The sequence below is a fragment of the Stegastes partitus genome, unplaced genomic scaffold (genome assembly GCF_000690725.1).
Source record: "Stegastes partitus isolate 25-593 unplaced genomic scaffold, Stegastes_partitus-1.0.2 Scaffold1205, whole genome shotgun sequence".
Taxonomy (NCBI): Eukaryota; Metazoa; Chordata; class Actinopteri; family Pomacentridae; genus Stegastes; species Stegastes partitus.
The window spans coordinates 125,645-144,982 of record NW_007578936.1 but is presented as its reverse complement, the minus strand read 5'-3'; the positions used below and the strand labels follow the sequence as shown (position 1 = coordinate 144,982).

At 40.8% G+C, this 19,338-nt stretch overlaps 1 protein-coding gene across 1 annotated transcript in view; it reads left to right on the top strand.

The window, feature by feature from the left end:
* cfap299 (cilia and flagella associated protein 299) overlaps positions 1-19,338 on the top strand; it is a 97,218-nt gene that overhangs the window by 65,840 nt on the left and 12,040 nt on the right. Inside the window, exon 4 of the mRNA XM_008297281.1 lies at positions 9,877-10,019. Within this exon, the coding sequence (XP_008295503.1) occupies positions 9,877-10,019 (143 nt within the window). The remainder of the gene's footprint in view (positions 1-9,876; positions 10,020-19,338) is intronic.

Below are 19,338 nucleotides of genomic sequence, written 5' to 3'. Positions count from 1 at the left end.
CAGAAATCCAACAATTTAGCCAAACATACTGTACACTATATATTGCATTATTACCTCATCTGGGCTTTAGGTCACAAGTCCTCAAACCGCTCTCTGGCATTCCGTCCTATATAGTTTAGGAATTCCCGAAATTTGGGAAATTCCTGAGGGCTTGAACACCAAAAACCTCTTACACAGAGAACTTTATTTATGCAAAAACAACACAGTTACAAACAGAGTGTCCAGGAAGAAGAGCAACAACATGAAGCTGATGGATAAATTCAGGGTTAAACATAGAAAATCTTCATTGCCGTGCATGTCATGGAGAAAAAAAAACGGTTTCTTTGCACCTTTTTGTGTGGCCCGGCCAGCCTTTGTGCACGGCTGTAGGAGAATACAGATATAACATTAAACCACAGTGTAGAGCAACAAGTCCTTTTGAACAGTTGTGCATTTTTGTATCCGGTGCCAAGACATCTGTCTACCGACACACCCTGTAATTATAAACGAAAGGAAAAGAAATGTCTTTTGATTATTTCCATCCTCATTGCGAGCACACACAATCAGGCCTGTTTTGACAATTACACTGAAAAAGCTGCAGAAACCGTAAAGATCTTCCTTTTTCTTCTGTTTGCCTCCTCGGTATCTCAGTGACGGGACGCCCGGACAGAAATGACAAGGTTTAAAATACCCTGTTTGGATTGTAAACACAAATACGCGAAGTCGCAGCGGCCACCGAATCCGCGGGGCAAAGCTGAAGCGGTCTTATTTATTTTTGCAGATGCGGACCCGTTTTAAAATTACACTTGATTTTGGACTTTAAAGCGGCAACGTTTGCCAGGAGAGTGTGCGGGGAAGTCTGGGAGGGATGGCTGCAGTCTATCAGCGGCCCATGTGGAGGCCCGTGATGAGAGGCTACGCTGATGGGCACTCGGAGCAGATTATGGTGACTCACGGCGCCGTGCAAACAGCTCACCAAGGCCTACTCTTGTGTCTGAGAGGAACACTCGAGGACATTTCACAAAGAGTGAGAGTGTGTACATTAAGTGTGTTTGTGGGGTTTTTGTAGCCCATTACTTAATGACTGAGAAGCGTGGTGTTTGTAGTTAGTGTGGGCCATTTGGTGGTTATAATAAACTTTTTGAAAGAGCTGTTGTTGAGCTGCATCAACCAGACTGATGGTGGAGTACAGAATTATTTAACCCGTGTGTTTTTAAGGCCACTGTGACATTTTTTTGTCACTGTGAGTTCATTTTTCACTGCAGTATAAAGTCCTGCACCTCTGTGGAAACAGAACAACCATGACTAGAACGAGAGGGAACTCAGAAATGTCTTTGTACAGAACAACAAAGTTAGAATGTCATAAATTAAAAAAAAAAAAAAAAAGAAGAAGAAAAAAGTTGAATGTTGGCTGATGTATTGTTACAGGGTTTACAGGTGCAGTTAGTTAAGTCTTTTTTTTCTGTCCTCAGTGGACAATACAGTTAAAATCAGCAATAGCAGAATACTGTATGTAATTATATCACAGTTGGGTATATTGGTTTATAGTGGGACAAATAATTTGAGAATAATGCCTAGATAAGAATGTCTGTATGTGGCTGATCCAAGAAACTAAAACCCAGCCAATCAAGTCATTCAATCACATTTAATTTATTTATTTTCTTGAAAGCAAAGAAATTTGACTCTTTATCTCAAAGCTGCATTGTTAACCTCTCACTAATAACTTACTTATAAATGAATAACCACAGAAAGTGTTCCACTAAATCACGATAACACTGTTTAAACAACACATTATTCAGTGTTGCTAGTCAAAACATGTTTAACTCAACAGCAAAGATTAAATAATAGAAACATCACCATGCGTTTTTCTGTGTTTCAGCAGGATTTAGGCACCATTTCAAATTTTTAATGTTTAAATATGTTCCATTTATTATTGCAGCAAACATCTGATCTGTAAACTTTTTAATGTGTTTTTTTTATGTGTTTTGTATTGATAAGTACATCCTATTGGATGTGTAAAGCTCTCAATGGTGAATACTAATCAATTAATCTTGTTCTTGTTTGTTTTAGATCAGGATGAAAAACTGTTCTCGAAATGTGTAATGAAAGCATAAATCACATGATCTCACTTCTACTGGTGTGTTTATAATGGAGTTTGTGGCCTCAGTTTTCAGTGATTTGCTTTAAACAAATTGATAAGATCAAAAGGGAAAATCTGAATCTAGCCTGCACAGCAGTCCGGCTTTAGCATCTCATTCTTCTAATCTGAGAAAATGTTGAATCCTCAGTGTGACGTTCCCATTAAGAGTCCTAGCAGTTAGCTCATGTAGGTCAGCGACTGTGATGACCCGGTTCACTGCCTACGAGCACTTCAGTCAGTGAGCTCTGGCTCTGGATCACATATCCTGTAGGATGTGTAATTCGGGTAGATCCCCGCGGATGCAACACACCTCAGCACATATGGTTTCTACCGTTGCATCTATTACACAAGCCGGCTGTGTGAAGTCACTTCCAAGTCAAATAAGCAACGACCCCTTCTCGTCCTCCTCCCGAGCCCCTCCCCTCTGAAAAACACACCGACTTCTCAAGGAAAACCCAGAAAGGGGGACGAGGGTAAAGCCTTCCAGGAGAAGGGCTCCCACCTAAAAACATTCCTGTAGTACGGGGCCATGTTTTCCTTACCCCAACAAATTTACACAGTTGTTAGTGATGGCCCGGGATTCCTCCTAAAGCGCAGCCCACCAATAATAAACAGTATGGCAGCTGACACCGCAAGACACCTGCACGGCTCCCTGACACTGCAGGATTGTTCCCAGGGCCTGGGGGGGCCACTGTGGGCAGAGGTGGGCTGGAGGATGGGGGGAAGAGGAGGCCACGGGGGCCAGCAGACCGGTCGCCTGGTTGCTGGTGTCAGTGTGCATGCATAGAGGGCAGTTAAAGCAAAAGCAGTCGGCGTTGCCCCCAGTTTATTTATCTGTATTCATTTATAATCGAACATGATGCCTGTTGTTGACCAGAATTAGCTTATAAAAGTAAACGAAGTACTTCCACAGTTCGTCATTAATCAATGAGTGAGGTCAACTGTAAGGAATGAAATCAACAGGTCTCGCTTCCAGCTTCTCAAAAGCGAGGCTTGCGTCATTGCACATTGTGTTTTTATCTGTTTATTTTGTGTTCTTGGGATTTTACAGACATCACTTACTGCCTGATGCAAGAATCACTGATAGATCGCAAATCTGTGGTCAACCAAAGAGACTCTTGGTCAAATAAAACGGGACCTACTCCTCCATGGATCAGTCGGTTGAAGAGAAAACAAATCTCCTCCTTATCTGTGGATGAACTAAATGGACCACAGTAAACTGAGTGCACTCTGCTACCATTATTAGCCTAAATTCATTTTAAATAAACAAAAAATGCTAATATTTGCAGCAATGAAATCATTTGTACCTGTTGTTTCTAACCTCAGAGCTGACTGTGATCTCTGAAAATAAAACTCTATCAACTGGTGATTCCAGCACAAACACTATTTAGGAATATAACACAAACGAGCTAGCTGCTGTTTGTAGATGATCTGCCATGTTGGTTGATGAGCTGCGGTACACAAGCTGCCAATGTTTTGACCTCTGATTGAACAAATGCAGCCACACATTCGACTCCTTTAATGTGATGTCAGTTAGTTTGGAGTAAATGTTACATAAGTTGGATCTCGCAGTCTCTGTCAGGTTGGGCGAGGTCAAAGATGTCAGTCACAGGCGGCGGTCTGTTCCTCCCGCTACCAAAAGAAATGGATTAATATGTTGATGTAGAGCTTTTCTTCTTAAAAGCAACACTGACCATTTTCCAACCAATAAGAAAGTCACCCTTCAGCTCTGAAAGGTTTCTTCACAATGTAAAATAGTTATGCTTTAATCCTACACACACAATACCAAACACAACACACTCAGTGCACTAACAAGTAGCTGATGGTATTTATAAGGAGGTTAGCACACTGCAGAAGCCACACATGTTGAGTTTAAAAACCACTGAGCGAGTGCTAAAAGTATAGCAATTTATTATACTGACTGATTAATTTGGAACAATTATGATAACTGCTCAATTACATATTAGATGCTCAGGTGAGTTCCTTTTCTTCTGATTTTGTTTATTAAATTATCTTCTGATTTTGGACTTTTAGTCAAACAAAACAAATATTCTGTCCTTTATTCTTTACCAACTGAATAAATGTGAAAGCAGAAAGAAAATCAGTAAGAAAAACAAGCATTACTTGCATCTTGTTTGATTTTTCATACCAAAAAATGAGACTTTCTTTTCAGTCTCTTGCTTTGCGAACTGCATTGTAAATATGTTTATACATAAACCTTTTGGATGTAAAACAAAAAACACCACGTTTCTCAAATTTCAAATAATCAGATTCGGAAATACTTTTTTGATCATGGAAGGGAAATTGCTTTGTTAAAGTTGCTCCAAGTATAAAATATCGGCATGAAATATTAAAATGTACTATATATGATTTAGGCATGCACTATAATAGATAATAATAGTGTTATAATTGTGTTATCAAGATACTGAGATAATAATTTCGAGTCAAGTTAAAGTAGAATAATTAGTATAAGACTACAAATCTTGCCAGATATTCAGACTTTGGTATTTCATTAAACTCTTTGCTGCTGTTGCTATCGACACCGCTCTGTGGTTCAGTAACCAGTCCTGGAGGTTATTTAGCTGTTTGTCTTTCCCCACCAGGCAAACGAGCAGGAAGTCAGGTGCTGCAGCCTTTGTGTCTCCACCTGTAGAACGATGTCAAAGCACAAAGGAGGGCCACGGTACGCGTCAACCCGCTGTCAGCTTCTGTTTGACTCGAATTTGTAAATCCCTCTCTTTCGGCCGCGGGGCTTTGAAAGATTAGCCGAAGGTTTGTGGGGAGTAATTCCCATCTGCGTGTGGAGAGGCGACGGGATCCCCATGCCGTTTTCACAGACCTCAATAATTACGATTGTCAACAGTGTTCAAGTTTCACTGTTTGTTTCTGAACGCACAAAAATCAGATATAGCTTTTAAGGGTAGCTGCAGGGATCTGACGTTCTTTGTTGTATTTATTAACTTCCTGGATCATGGATTAGTTTATATAACCTTCATCTTAAGCTCACCGGTGAGTACATGTAAAAAACAGAGGAGCTAACTAAATATTCACAGATCTGTACCTGGGACCGGTGCAGCACTCAGCTTCTCAGGCATCCGCCGCACTGATGTTTGCCATAAAGCGGGGCCTCTCGCTCGCTGCCCCGTGAGGTCACAGCACCTGTTCTTGGTAAACGCTGCCAGGTGACGTCAGGCCTCCACTTGTTTTCCATGCCGTAAGGTGGAGCTCCCCCGGCGGCTGCCTCCAACAACCGGCCTGGAAACTCACGGTGCTCGTTTGCAGCTAATAAGACTCGTTTGTTCTGCTCCCCTGCAAGCGAAAATGAACCTCGGCTCACCTGTCTAAGGCCACTTTCCATGAAGAATGCATGTTTTGTTTTTTTTTTCCCCCAGCTTTTAAGTCTTGCGTGAGCATTTTAAATGTTTTCACTAAAAAATGTGACGCTATTTTCAAAGGAGCCGATAGGTTTACGCTAATTTTCCACACTATCCAAAGGAAACTGTCATCTTTTGGCAAATAACAGCATAAAAAATGCTTTCAGAAAGTGAAATGAAGGAAGTTTTCTACTTTTTTTTAATACGTATTTTATAAGTTTCGCTGCTGTTTTAATGTGTTTTACTCAATTAAATAACAGCTGATGTCTTGGAATACAGTGATTCTGCTAAAAAGAAGTTAAACAAGGAAAAAAATATATCAGATGTGAATATTGTACAAGTTTTAAACAAACTAGCTTAAGCCCTATTCACATAGGATTAGTTTCAAGTGGACCTTATGTGATTAAGATATCATCCAACTGTGTTTTTATGGAGTGCATTCACATGGAATAAGCAGAATCATACTCTTACAAAGTTTCGGTCAAGTTTACTGACATCTTCCCCTGATAAGATAAATACTGGGTGCCACATAGTAGTTGTTGGAGCTGCTGAAAGACAGAAAAAGTTCTTCACTGCATACTGTCATGCATGTTATCCATCTCATTTCGCCTTTCCAATGGGATTGAGCTTTCTGTAAATAAGTCTCCATGCCGCATATCACAACGAGTCTCTGAATTGGCACCCAAAATGTTTCTACTTACGATCGCCAAAGCAGCTTTTTTCATATGGGAATAAGCAAAAAGAAAGGTGCAGAAAAAAACAAAAAAAATTCCAAAAATTGTTTTAAAAATACTTCAAATCACTAAAATTACAAATTGCATGTAACTAATATTATCTCAGGACCTCCGTGTTTGGTGAAATTTGAAATATTTGCAGTCGAATTCTTACTTCACACAGCAGATTCTCGCAGGATTAAGTTCACAGATGACCTCTGCAGTTCTTACAAATAACTAGAGGTGCCCAGGTTATAATATGCAAATATGCTTCTATTTTGAAACGGAAAATAAAAATGGCTGGATTAAATCAGTTTCCAGATCAACTATGATGATTTTCTAGTGCAGTAAAGTCTTTTTAGGTTTGTTTACTTTTCATTTTATCTCCAAATCAAGCAATCTGAAGAATCAAATCTATGATGCGAAACATTTAGGAGACTGACTTTATTGATTTACACCCCAAAGAGAATTTTAACTGATATTTTTATCACCACAACCCAAATGGTGCTTCCCTTTTTTTTTTTTTTTGCGTTTCTGGGTCCACCTGATGATGTGTTTTCAAGGCTGGCTGCGGGAGGACAGAAGCCAGCAGATAGGGTATATGGCTCAGGCCTCCAGCCAGCTGTGAACCTGATAGCATCTGTTTTAAACGTTTGAGAGACACAGAGAAAGGAGCCCTCTTTTCTTCTGAGCTCTGGAGTGCTAGTTATCTCATGCCTTTTTAGTAAAGGGATCCACAGATGGCCCGTGTCCTGACAGTTATACAAATGTGATATCGCTCGCCGAGGTATTCCGCAAGGATCCTCTTACTGTGTTACTGTAGGCCGACAAGTGGGACTCATTCATGCCCAGAGTAAACAAGACACAAAAAGTCTTTTCTCAAGACGAGGCACAGAGGAAGGAAAGAAAAGCTGCTTTTTTTTTATCTTTGTGAAGGCAGACAAAACAACCTCTTCACACCTGAGTGTGTCCTCTGTTCCGAGTCCTTCCCATGCATTGTCATCGCGCGTTATCTCAACCATCAGATCGACATGAAAAGATCATTTCATGTTGTGCTGCCACCCGAGGGGCTTTGGACGACTCTGCTTTGTCTGAATCTGATGACAAAATCATTTGTCATCCTGGTTTTTTTGCAGGTTCTTGCAGGTTTGAACTCACTTCAAAGTCCTAATCTCTGATGAGCAGCCGGGAAACTGTCCTTAGATTTTTGTTTGCACAGGAGAATCCGAGCCTTGTTAGTTCTTACTCATTGAGTTTTAATCAGAAATCTGTGTTTAGACGACAGCTCATCCTGCAGCCACGATTCCTATACAACTACACTACAAACGCTTTTTTTCTGCAGTGTTTCCTATCGCACAAAGGTTCAAAATCATATATCTTTGCTATTTATTTCATTGCTTCATGTTGCTCCCTTTCATCCAAACAACCCCATATTAGACGCAGTGGGACTTGTCCCCATGGTAACTCAAACAATTAAGAAGAAGCTTCAAAATATGTTGTGGAATTTTAGCCTTAGTGTGTTCCTAAATCTAAAAAATTTTGGTGTAGAAACTTAACCAATCTCCTAACAAGTTGTCTTTGTAAAGGTGTCAACCAAAGTGAGATATTTCACTAAACCTACCCAAAAAATATTGGTTCCTAAAAGTAGGCAAAAAGTGACTGAAAATCAAAGACAAACAAATTGCGATGAAACTTAAGTCTAAGAACAGTGGCCCCACATTGGTCCTGTTGCTGACTTTTGCCAACTCCTTACGTGGACTTTGTGTCTTCTACAAAAATAGATTTAAACTACATTTCTTTCGCAACATAAATGAGAATGCAGTTTAGTTACATAGGGATGTAATTTATGGGAAACAAGGTTGCATCCTGAGTTATTTTTCCACCATTTCTGAAAAACGAAACATTATCTTGGGCCATGAATTGGAGCTGTTTCTTTCATCTACTTTTGTATTTTGTAAATGAAAACCAATATGAAAAATGTCTTTGTAACACATGCACATCCAATATGCTTTTAATGCTTCACAGACAATTTTCAGGCCTCAGCTCAAGAAAGATGCCAAGATCACTGGTCCACTTGCTTTCTAGTAACACCAGACTTGATTCAGAAGCGCAACCAGGCCTCCTCATGCTGCCAAAACCAGTCTGACCAGTCTGGTTATGAACACTGGACCTCTGGCGGTGTCCTGTGGTGTCTAGCACCAAAGTGTTGGCAGCGGATCATTTGGGTTATGTGGGTTTCAGGGTGGCGTCTCCATGGACCAGGTTTGTTCTGGTGAATCCCATGGATGCTTCATCAGACTGAAATCTTAGGAGTTTGGAGGTTGGGTCAACGTCTTGAGCTCTTGGTCATGTTCCTCGAGCCTTTGCTGAGTAGTTTTTGTAGTGCAGGAGTGCACATTGTGCTGCTGCAGGAAGCTGCTGCTGTTGGTTTTATTGTTGTGGCTAATTGCTGTATGTTGCAGCAGAACTTGAGGCTATATCTCATACCTGAGTGGATTAAAATGTAATCATAATACTGGTTAAAGATGGTTTGTGTTCATGGATTGTATGTAAAAGATGGATGTAGCCAACATGGAGGTGCCTTACACTTGCATTACGTCTTATGGCCAGCAGGGGGGGGGGCGACTCATTTGGTTGCAGAAGGAAGTTTAAGGGGAAACGAGCCTACTTTTCACTTGATCTATTGCCTAAGCAAACATTTTCCTGGTAGGTTTATGGTCTCAATCTCCAATTTGAAGTGTTTCTTAATACAGCAAGATATTGATGTAGTAAATTCTGGTCCCATTTAAAGGAAAATAGACAGTTTTAGAACAAGAGTACCTTGTGATTGATAGGTAGCTACTGTATCAATGTGCGTTGTTGTGTCCGCTTTCAAAATACCAAGATGACCAAAATCCAAACTTGCGGCTTCATAGCAGTAATCCACAAACCAATGTGTGATGACATGGTGGCATCTTTTAGTGTCTTTGTGCCCCTTTTTTAATAGGATTTCTTAAATTAATTCATGCCTGTCTGGTTTGGGTGGGTTTTCTATTATTTCAGATCAAGTCCAAAAACTTTAAACATCAAGAAACTAGTCTGTCAGTTCACAACTTTGCTTTAAAGGGTTTAAAATCTATGCTACATAGGACACTCTCTGCTCTTAAACCCCCAATAACATAATGTAGAAATGTATTGCATATACAAAAAGAAAAAACTTTAACAGGAAAAAAAGAGGAGAAACCTCAAGAAAAGTACCAAAAATGCTCTCAACTATTTACCCGACTCTCTAGGTTTTAACTCAAGACTCCACATTTCATGTCATTTCAAGCTACATTCTTGCCCCGACTGTAGGTGTGTTGGAACGGAACTGAGACTTCAGTTACTGTAAGTAGAAGGATTCAGGCCGAGTCCCACGCACTTATCCGAGCAGGATATTCTGTAGACGGCCCACCTCGGTGAGCTCGGGCCATTGCGGTACGACATAAGTTGGACCGCTTTCCGATCTTGAACCCGACTCAAAGCATAACACGAGCCTTTGTATTTCAAAGTGGGAGGATTTGTAATGGATCCCCTCTATCTGTCCACTTTCCACAAGTGACACCGGCCTTCACTCGCTTTTACTCAGGAGGGGCTCGATGGCCGTGATTATTTACACAGAGGGTTTCCTTCTCTTTCTCTCTTTTTACAGTCGGTCATTTTCATAAGGGATCATAATACTCTTGGACAGGAAGTATCTGGCTATATAGACTACACCCACAGACTCAAGACCCAAGATTTCGAACCATATTTCAGCGGAAAGAAGAGGCTCATGCCAGGACGCTCGGATTTATGGTAAGTCTCCTTCCATTGTAGCATGTCCACGTTGGTCGGGGAGGCCTCGACTCGAGTGGGATTTGACAAGATTTGAAGAGTAAGGAAATCTTATTATCCAGGATTAAAGATTCAGATTGTCGTGAGACACCAATATAGGCTTGGAAGGAGCAGCGCAAAGGGGCCGGCATAGTTAATATGCACAGAACCAGCTGCTGTGACCTCAGCGTAGATGTGGAACAAATAAACACTATTAAAGTAAAGCCACAGCGCCGAACCTGTTTGGACAAGACAGATGTGATTGAAGCCGCGACTTAAGCCGTGGATTTCTTTGAATGTGCAGTAAATATGTCATCACGTATGAATGCAATGGATTTTATGTCCGCGGTGAGACCTCAAGATTAGACTCATTGATAGATAAGCGGATCAGCTAATTGAGTGATTTACTTTTGAGGCCCTTGGAAACACATCAGCTTTTAATGTAAGAGTCTTATGACATGATACCTTTTGTTTGCCAAAAGTAGGCCCGGACTGGTGTGAAATGTCTGCATTTGTGTGTGTTGTTGTCACTGGTTTCAGGACTCTTTTCCAGTATAAAGCTGAAATACAACCACTGGAAAATTTAATTCCATAACAACTAATTTCTGGAACCCTTTTGAGCCTTAAAATGACTTAGATGTAACTCAGTGCCGTCGTTTCGTCAAGAATGTGCAGATCTATGAAGTCTGCTGCAGCTCCAGCACATCAGCTCACCTACGATACTGCTCAAATACCGTAAAACTGTAATTTATCCATACGTATTCAAACCGGAAATCGATTCTGAAGAATGATAACAACTGATAATCCAACCTGGCAAAATGAATGGATCAGTTTCTTTGGTTTAACTATTAAACCTCTGAAGTCTGAATCGTTGTTTACCATGTCTACCATGACATGTTTTGTTTTGTTTTCTTTTATTCATGATGTACCTTTCAGCAAATACAAAAACAGCATATAGGCATGTTAACAAGATAAAACAACTATATTTTTTTTTACCAGATGTTTAAAACTGATTCAGATTTGAAATTTAAAAGTGTCATTCTTGCCCAAAAATGATTACACAGATTAGAGACGTCCGGAGTGATTTAAAACATCTGTATTAAGGCCAATAAAGGTGTTTTTTAATAGACTGATTTTGGCTACAACACCAACCAAATTCTTTAACAGATTTCTATGATGTTAGTGTATCTCAACCTGCTAGACTTCTCTCCTTTATGTTAACCTATAGTGTGGGGATCCCTGCGCACATGCAAATGAAAATTAGTGTTTAGTTTGTAGCTTGCATTATATTTAGTCTGCAATAAATGTCTTTTTGTTTTACTGGTTCAAATGAGGCTGCAGGGTGGCGCAGTTGGTAGCACTGTTGCCTCGCAGCAAGAAGGTCGCCGGTTCGCGTCCCAGTGGGGGCACCGGAATCTTTCTGCGTGAGTTTGCATGTTCTCCCCGTGCAGCGTGGGTTCTCTCCGGGTTCTCCGGCTTCCTCCCACACAGTCCAAAAACATGTTGAGGTTAACTGGTGATTCTAAATTGTCTGTAAGTGTGAATGTGAGTGTGCTTGGTTGTCTGTCTCTGAGTGTAGCCCTGTGATAGACTGGTGACCTGTCCAGGGTGTCCCCTGCCTTCGCCCTAAGTCGGCTGGGATAGACTCCAGCCCCCCGCGACCCTAGTGAGGATTAAGCGGTGTATAGATAATGGATGGATGGTTCAAATGACACACCTTAGCAGTGTGAGGTCATACAGGTGCTGCTGGCTAACTTTAATACTGTGTGCAACTTTAAAACTGGACAAAAAGCTTGTTTGCTGTTGGGTTTCTATGTGTACTTTCATTTATGTCAGAAAATTATCAGAATTTTAAGATTCATGACCAATTAGACAATTCATTGTCATTTGAGAGGGTTTCATCAGATAGAGGTGGAGGAGATTTTTTTATTCATTTATTTATTTTTTGACATACAGAGGTGCCATTAACTCCTTAAACTCTTCCAAAGTTGCTTACAGTCCCATCCCCTTCCTTTCTCTTATTTTGTAAACATGAATATTTTGGTATAACAAGATTAGGAAAGTCAGAGTTTTTTTGCAAGAAATATCACTGATTTTCTTTTATTTCATATGTATTTTGCACTGGAGCAGCCTCAACACAGACCGTCCAAAGTCGCGGTGATCAGTGGAAGTCCGGTCTTGCAGAATTTTGACGGCAAAAGTTGTAGAAGTGCAACTTGTAAGGACCATATTTATACTGAAAAATATTAATTGAAGCTTTATTATTAAATAAAACTATGAATGCCTCATTTACATTTTAGTAGAGGGAGAAAATAAAATATGTTGACACACAAGTAAGAATTTAGCAATAAAATAATAAAAACCAACATAAAAAAATAGAAAATTCAAGCTTTTAAAAAATAAATAAATAAACTACAACAGCAGCTAGTTATGAAATAAGATGAAATTTGTAATCTGAATTGCCCTATAAGGATCAAATTGAGTCAAGGTTTAGACTGTTTTGCAAGTTATTTTAGGATTCGGCGCTCTCACTGCCGCGGCCTGGGTTCGATTCCCGGTCAGGGAACTATGTTTCTCCGCGACCCGACTCCGGATAAGTGGGAGAAAATGGATGGATGGATGGATTTTAGGTATAAACCTGTAATAAAAAATTGGGCTGTATTGTAAGGTTTGATGGTCCTCATTCAGATTTATAATTTTATGTGGACAAAATCATCAATTTTTACTGACTTCTGTAGCCCACTGTTCTGTTTCTGTATCACCTCCAGTTCACTTGACACTTTATCAAGATACTTTTGTGTGTTTTCTCTTTGACAAGACCAATTCATGCATATAGTCAAATAGGTTCAGAAGGTAACTCAGTTTGATCATGACATATATCAAATATAGCAGCAAGTTGGACAGTATTTGCTGCACAGCCACAAAATATTTGATGTTATAGAGAAATATTTGCTCTAAATCTGGCATATTTAGCAGAGATACATCGTGCGCCGTATGTTGGGCAGCAGCAGGGCGAGCGCCAGTCGCTCAGTCGCGGGCCAAGCCGCAGCCGAACTGCTGACCTTCCAGGTGTCAGCTAGCATCTAGCTGCTATCGCTCGGTGGGGCAGAGCACATCTTTATAATTCTGGCTCTATCAGGGGAGCTGTGCACACAGAGAGCTGTCAGCGTATTAGCAGAGCCAAAACCGATCCCCGCATTCCACACACTCGTGCTTACTAACATGTTACCAGCATTTCAGATACGTGCGAGAAATCCCATCAGGACAAACAGCAGCGGACAGAGGTGAGAACGAGAGCGAGTGTTACATGGTTTTGTTCAGAGTTCAGCCAAACGGCACGCAGCCTGTTTGACCTCAGCGACACGGCCTCCAGCATGTACAGATTTAACAGGAACATCATGCTTGTTTATCACTTCTTTTCCTAGTTTCACTTGAATTGTTAGGTTTAACGTCTGCTTACCAGCTAATTGTGTGAAATGTGATGACAGAGCTGCATCATCAAAGCAAACATTACAACATTAGGGCCAATACGGAGGTTTTGAACTATTCCTCAGCTTATAGTATGAATAAAATCATTGTTTTTTTTCATGATTTTGCAGATCTGCTATTAAAGCTAAAGCATGAACAGGTGGTGTAAAGCTAGACAACAAGTTTGCAGAGGCTCTAAAGGTCACTGTTTCTTCTTTGCCATGAGTGAACGGATGCAAACTTTGATTCTATTTGTACTACAACATATATATTATAAGACACATGTCGCTCTGCTGTGCATTGGTACTTATAACAAAGCTGAATAATACACAAGGCTCCCTTGGATGCTTTTGGAGGGCTCGCAGTCGTCTAATTTGTATGTTTTTACAGGACATTGCAGCTACCGTAGTTACAGAATGCGGTATGAGTCGTGTTTCAATACAACTGTCAAGGGAATTTGCAGCAAACTTTTCAAATATCACAAACAAACAAACAAAAACCTGATTAAACTTTGTTCCGATAGCTGCTGATTTGGAGTTAATAAACTAGGCGTCAGTGCTGCAAAAAGGCGGTGATGCATGCTCTGTAACGCATAGCTGTAGTGAACTGAGCAGAAGAAAACAAAAGCAAACAAAACTTTATTCATCTACATTAAAAAACAAAAAAGAGGGTGAAGACTTTTTTTTTTTTTTAAAGTGTAAACGTCTCTCAGTCGTGTGTTAAATGTAGAACTTATTCAAATAAAGTGTTTTCATCTCCAATAAAGCGCGTTAGCTGGTTCATACCCTGAATAAGTCAAAAACCATCTCAAGTGAGTATCAAAATGTTGAGTTTTTTTCAAATTTTGCTGTTTCTAGATGAAGTGAATCCGTTACAAGTGTGCAAACTCCATCCACTGATTCAGGCTGTTAAAGCACGATGTGCATGTGGATGTCCAAAATGCAACATTTCAGTCTTACCGAAAAAACGTTTTTTTCGCTGCAGCAGTTAAAAGACAAGAAGGACAGTTGGCGTTTTATTTTCGGAGGCGGTTTTCCCTTCCGCTGAAACCAAAGTGTCAGACATGCCAAGCTTTGTTGTTTTATTTATCCATTTCTCACCATGTGTTCTGACACACAACCCCGCTCGTGGCCTTGAACTCGTCCTCGTCGTCGGGCGAACCGAAGCCCTAACAAGCTGTAGGTGTGAGTCATTGGGCGAGCATGCCTGGAGGTGCAGCCTACTCCCTAATGATGCTTTTATGAGGCTTCCCCCCCCTCAACCACCACCACAACTCCACGGGTCTCCCTGCCCTCCCTCCACCTGACATCTGACTTCACACTCCCCCTCTTAGTGTCGTTTTTCAACTACTAAAACTTCATCAGATTTACACATCTTCCCCGTCTTTGTTTCCAGCTTCTTTTTTTTTTTCTCCCCGAGCTCGCCTCCATGCTTTTGCTACCTCTCCTCCTATGTCATCCTCCGCCCCTCTCAAACCCCCCCTTCTTTTTTTTCATCTCTGTCGGGAACAATAACACCCAGTGTGGTTGCCGCTAAGAGGGAGCAGATGCTGGAGCTGCTGCCCACTCAGTGCACTAAACCTCCCACCGCAGGACTCTGAATCCTGTCCCTCCTCCTCCTCCACAGCCACAAAGAACACAGAGCAGCGACACCAGCGCCAGCTCCGGCCTCCACCTCCCACCTCCAGCAAGGAAGGGTGGATAGGTTCACAGTCTGGAGGGCAAAAAACAAACAAAAAAAAGAAGCAGTAGCGGAGTATCTTCTTGGCGCAAATATTGATCGTGTAAAATGAAAAAGCGGCGTCTCGGCTCCAGAAGTATGACAGAAAACGAATTCTCCAAGACTGTGCAAAAGGTGTCATCGCCCCAGCAAACTTTCTTCCTTTCACATTGATTCACATCATTTCTCTATAAGGTTCTCTAGCAGCACAGGAGTTTGCATGACTTTTAAGGTCACTGTTATTTCTCACCACAAATTTTAGTTCCAGCCTAAAACACACGCAAACAGTTGCAAAAACATGTACAGCAGCTTGCATTCTCTACCGTTAATTTGATTTTTGTCATTGATTTAGCCTCACAAACTCCAAAAATGTGATCTAAAGAAACTTTATTGCCCTGACGCATTCATTTTAAAATACATATTGTGTTTTTCTTTCTTCCTTTTACAGTATATTCTAATTCTATACAAGCAGCACAGAGCGAAAAAATCAGCTAGCCTTGATTTATTTTAGCAGGCACACCGGGTGGGTGGGACATGTAAACATAATTTGTAAAGGCATATGTTGTAAGCCTCTGACCTCCAGGGGAAACCTGGTTAAAGTAAATCAAGGGCAGAAATTTTTCCTGGTAGAAATTTTACATCCAGGATGCAAAAAAAAAAAGCACAAAAACAGCAGAATGACTTACAGAAGAAGACGTTTTCTGACAACCTTCTGAACGTTCTGATGATGCATAATGAATGCAGGTCTGCACGTTAAACTCTGGATTAAACCTTTCAAACTAAAACCTGATGCCGATGCTGCACATGCACAATCAAAATACGCATTTAAAGGTTGAATCTGTGAGTTTTTCCGACACGCGCGCTCTGCAGCCCTGACCCTCGTCTAATTAAGCCACAGATCTGCAGCTCTGTGCACCCAGCTTCCTGCCACTCCAGATGTGCCTACAGCATCTCTGATGTCTATTTAATGCTCACCAGCAAAGTGACCATCTGTTTATGCACTCTGGCTGCTCCCCTCCTTCCCCTCTTTATCTCTCCCTCTCTTCAGTCCCTGTGTTTAGTCAAGACTTTAAAGAAAGCCAGGCAACATCTCACGATAGGGGAGTCTCAGCTGATTTTTATTTCTACTTTAGCTTTGCTTGAAATTACATCTCCTCCCAGAAGTTGTGCTGATTTTCATGTGAAGTTTCTTTATTATTCAACATACGTACATGTGATTCAGCCACCTCTGTGAAATGCTGAATAATGTAAATATTCCCCGCTCCGTCGGCCTACGCTGTGTGCATTTGGCGACAGGCTGAAACATTGAATTTGAAGGATCAGCTCGGTTTATAGCGCATGCCTCTTCTGGAGCCAAACCCATGTTGCCTCCACGCTCAGCCTCTGCGGTGCACCTGTGTGTCTGGCTTCATTTTCTGCTGTGAAAATATTTGCTCTGCTGTCCCATTTTATTAACTTTTAATACAAAAGAGAAACTGTTCCAGCTCTGAAGGTGATCCGGCGGCCCCGGCCTGCAGCATTGTGTCCGGGGCTCCGGCAGCGGGGCCGGTGGGACGCTTTATCGCGGCAGGGTTTGCCAGCTTGATAAATATTTGCTGGTAAGCAGGAACATTCCTTGTCTTCTCTGCTCTTCACACATGGCGTGCACATACTGCGTTGGCTGCATCCTCAGGGTTAAATCTAATCAGACTGTTTTTTTTGTTCTCTCGCTGCTGATAATGTTTGGACTGTGTTTCACAGATTCACTCACTTCTCCAGCAGCAGTATCATCATCAGAAACCTTCTTTCTTTTCTCCATGTCATGTCTGTGCAATTAAAGTCCTTCTAGTTATTATTAAACCCCTAAAAACTCATCTCTGTGTGTGAAAGCTGCATATTTAGAAGATTTTTCCATGAAAGAAAAAGCTCTTTGCGTACTAAAATGACTCACATGTAACTCCACACTGTTGCTTTCTCTAGACTGTGCAGATCTCACTGTGCCTCTAACTCCACCGACTATTTGCTGCAGCCCGAGCACACCAGCTCACCTGCAACTCAGCTCAAATGCTGTAGAACTACTTGACGCTTTGCAATGGCAGTTTGTGATATGTGGCTGCTTCTAGTGAATAAAAAACCATGGACACGATAAGTTCAAAACCAGAGCGGTCTTTAAGGCGTAATATCTGAAATGATTATGAAACTGTAAACTGAATCAAATACTTCAGAACACTGAAAGTCTTTCTCACACCAGAATGATGAGCTTTAATCAGCAGCCTTTCTTTAAATATTGTTAAAAGCTATTTTGGACTCATCACCTGTATGTTTAAACGTTTTTTTTTTGTTTGTTTTTTTTACAGTGTTTGACCCGTAACGTCTCTCAGTCAGGAGTCTTTTAGTCTCCAGTCAGGTTGAATACGTGATAACACCCCGCTCTGTCGCTGCTTTATGTAATGTGTCTGGCCGGTGTGAGAGTGTGAATGTGCAGCGCTTATAGAGGACGTGAGGTCAAACTAAAATAACATCATACAGGAGAAGGTGTCGCCTCACCTGTGAGTTTGTGTTGGAACGTGCTTGAAATTAGCAGCTCATTGGTGTTTATTTTAGTTTTTTATGATGCAATATTCGCTATGCAACCAGACCATACATTTAGTGAAGTAACTGAGTCGTACTGGTGTGAACAAGAACTTCTCTGCTGTAAGAAGACACTGATTTATGGTGATGCAGCTAACGAATAGAAACAAATATTCTCTGGCTGCAGCTACTTAAATGTGAGAATTTGCTACTTCTTTTGAAGAATTACAAACAGAAGACTGTTTGTTTTTTGACTCTTGGCTGGAGAAAAACATCAAACGACATCTTTTCGACTTCCCATGGACTAATCAAATGAAAAAATGAGGCACATTTGAATAGCTGCAGCCAGAAAATATTTAGTTTTATTGTCTGATTAAATCAATGACGTGAAAAAGGTTTTTTATTTTCTGTTGATTTCTGGCCATCAAAATAAGAGAAAGTACATTGCTCCTGATTATGAATCAAAACCTTCAGTAAAAAAGCGATATACTAGTGAACTATGTGACTTTATTTTAGTTTATTATTTAGGATCTGATATTCAGTTAGATTTTTCCTTTAAAAAAACATAGTCACATATCCTAGTGAGGATTAAGCGGTGTACAGAGAACGGATGGATGGATTACCAGAATACCAGGTGAAACCAAAACTGCTGACTGAACAAACAAAACAAACAAGCAAACAAGCAAAATCTAAAGACAACTTTTTGACTTGCCATAAATTAGATTTTTAAAAAAATAGCTGATATTTAAGTAGCTGCAAACAGAAAATATCAGTTTTACGGTCAGATTAAATCAGTGACAGTGCAATCAAAATGAGAGAAAATACATTAAAGCTCCTGATTATGTCCCAAAACCTTTTTAAAAAAAAAAAAACTTACTACAGATGTTATGTTTACAGCCCATCCAGATGTTTTGAAATCAATTATTTATTAAACATCCCCAGAACAACATGAGCACCTGAGTAACCAATTCTTACCATCCACAAAGACCGTTGTGTATTATTATTTAACACAAACATTACCAGATTCCCAGATGAAGCCCAGAGAGATGATGAAAAGCTTCAGGAGTGTGTAGGTGGGCGGTTAGATATGGCTTGTTAATGGGGCTGTCATGGCCTATCAATGATTTGTCGCTGAATTAGACCCTTGACACCCCCCCCGAAAGGCTTAACAGTAATTTCAACCCATTGCACTGCGCCTCTCAACACCGAAGAGGCCTTTGTGATTTACGCTGGAAACATTAACTTCAGAATCAGTTGCTGGACTATGTATCCTGCAGCCACTAAAGACAAAAAAAAAAAAAAAAGAAAGAAAGCTGAACGAATACACATGGTAGGTATTTGCTCTTTTGTGATATATATCATCCGCCGCTCCGAGTCCAGCTCCTCTGAGCCCTATAATGAGACTGTTGACATTACCCTGGAAAATGACCGCCTGGAGATAACAATAGAGCTAAGCACGGTAACTATGGAAAGTGAAAGGACACAGTGCACGTGTCAAACAGCCGCGGTAAATGCATAGGGAACCAGGAACCGGCGCTGGGAGCACCGTCATTGTTTCCACCAA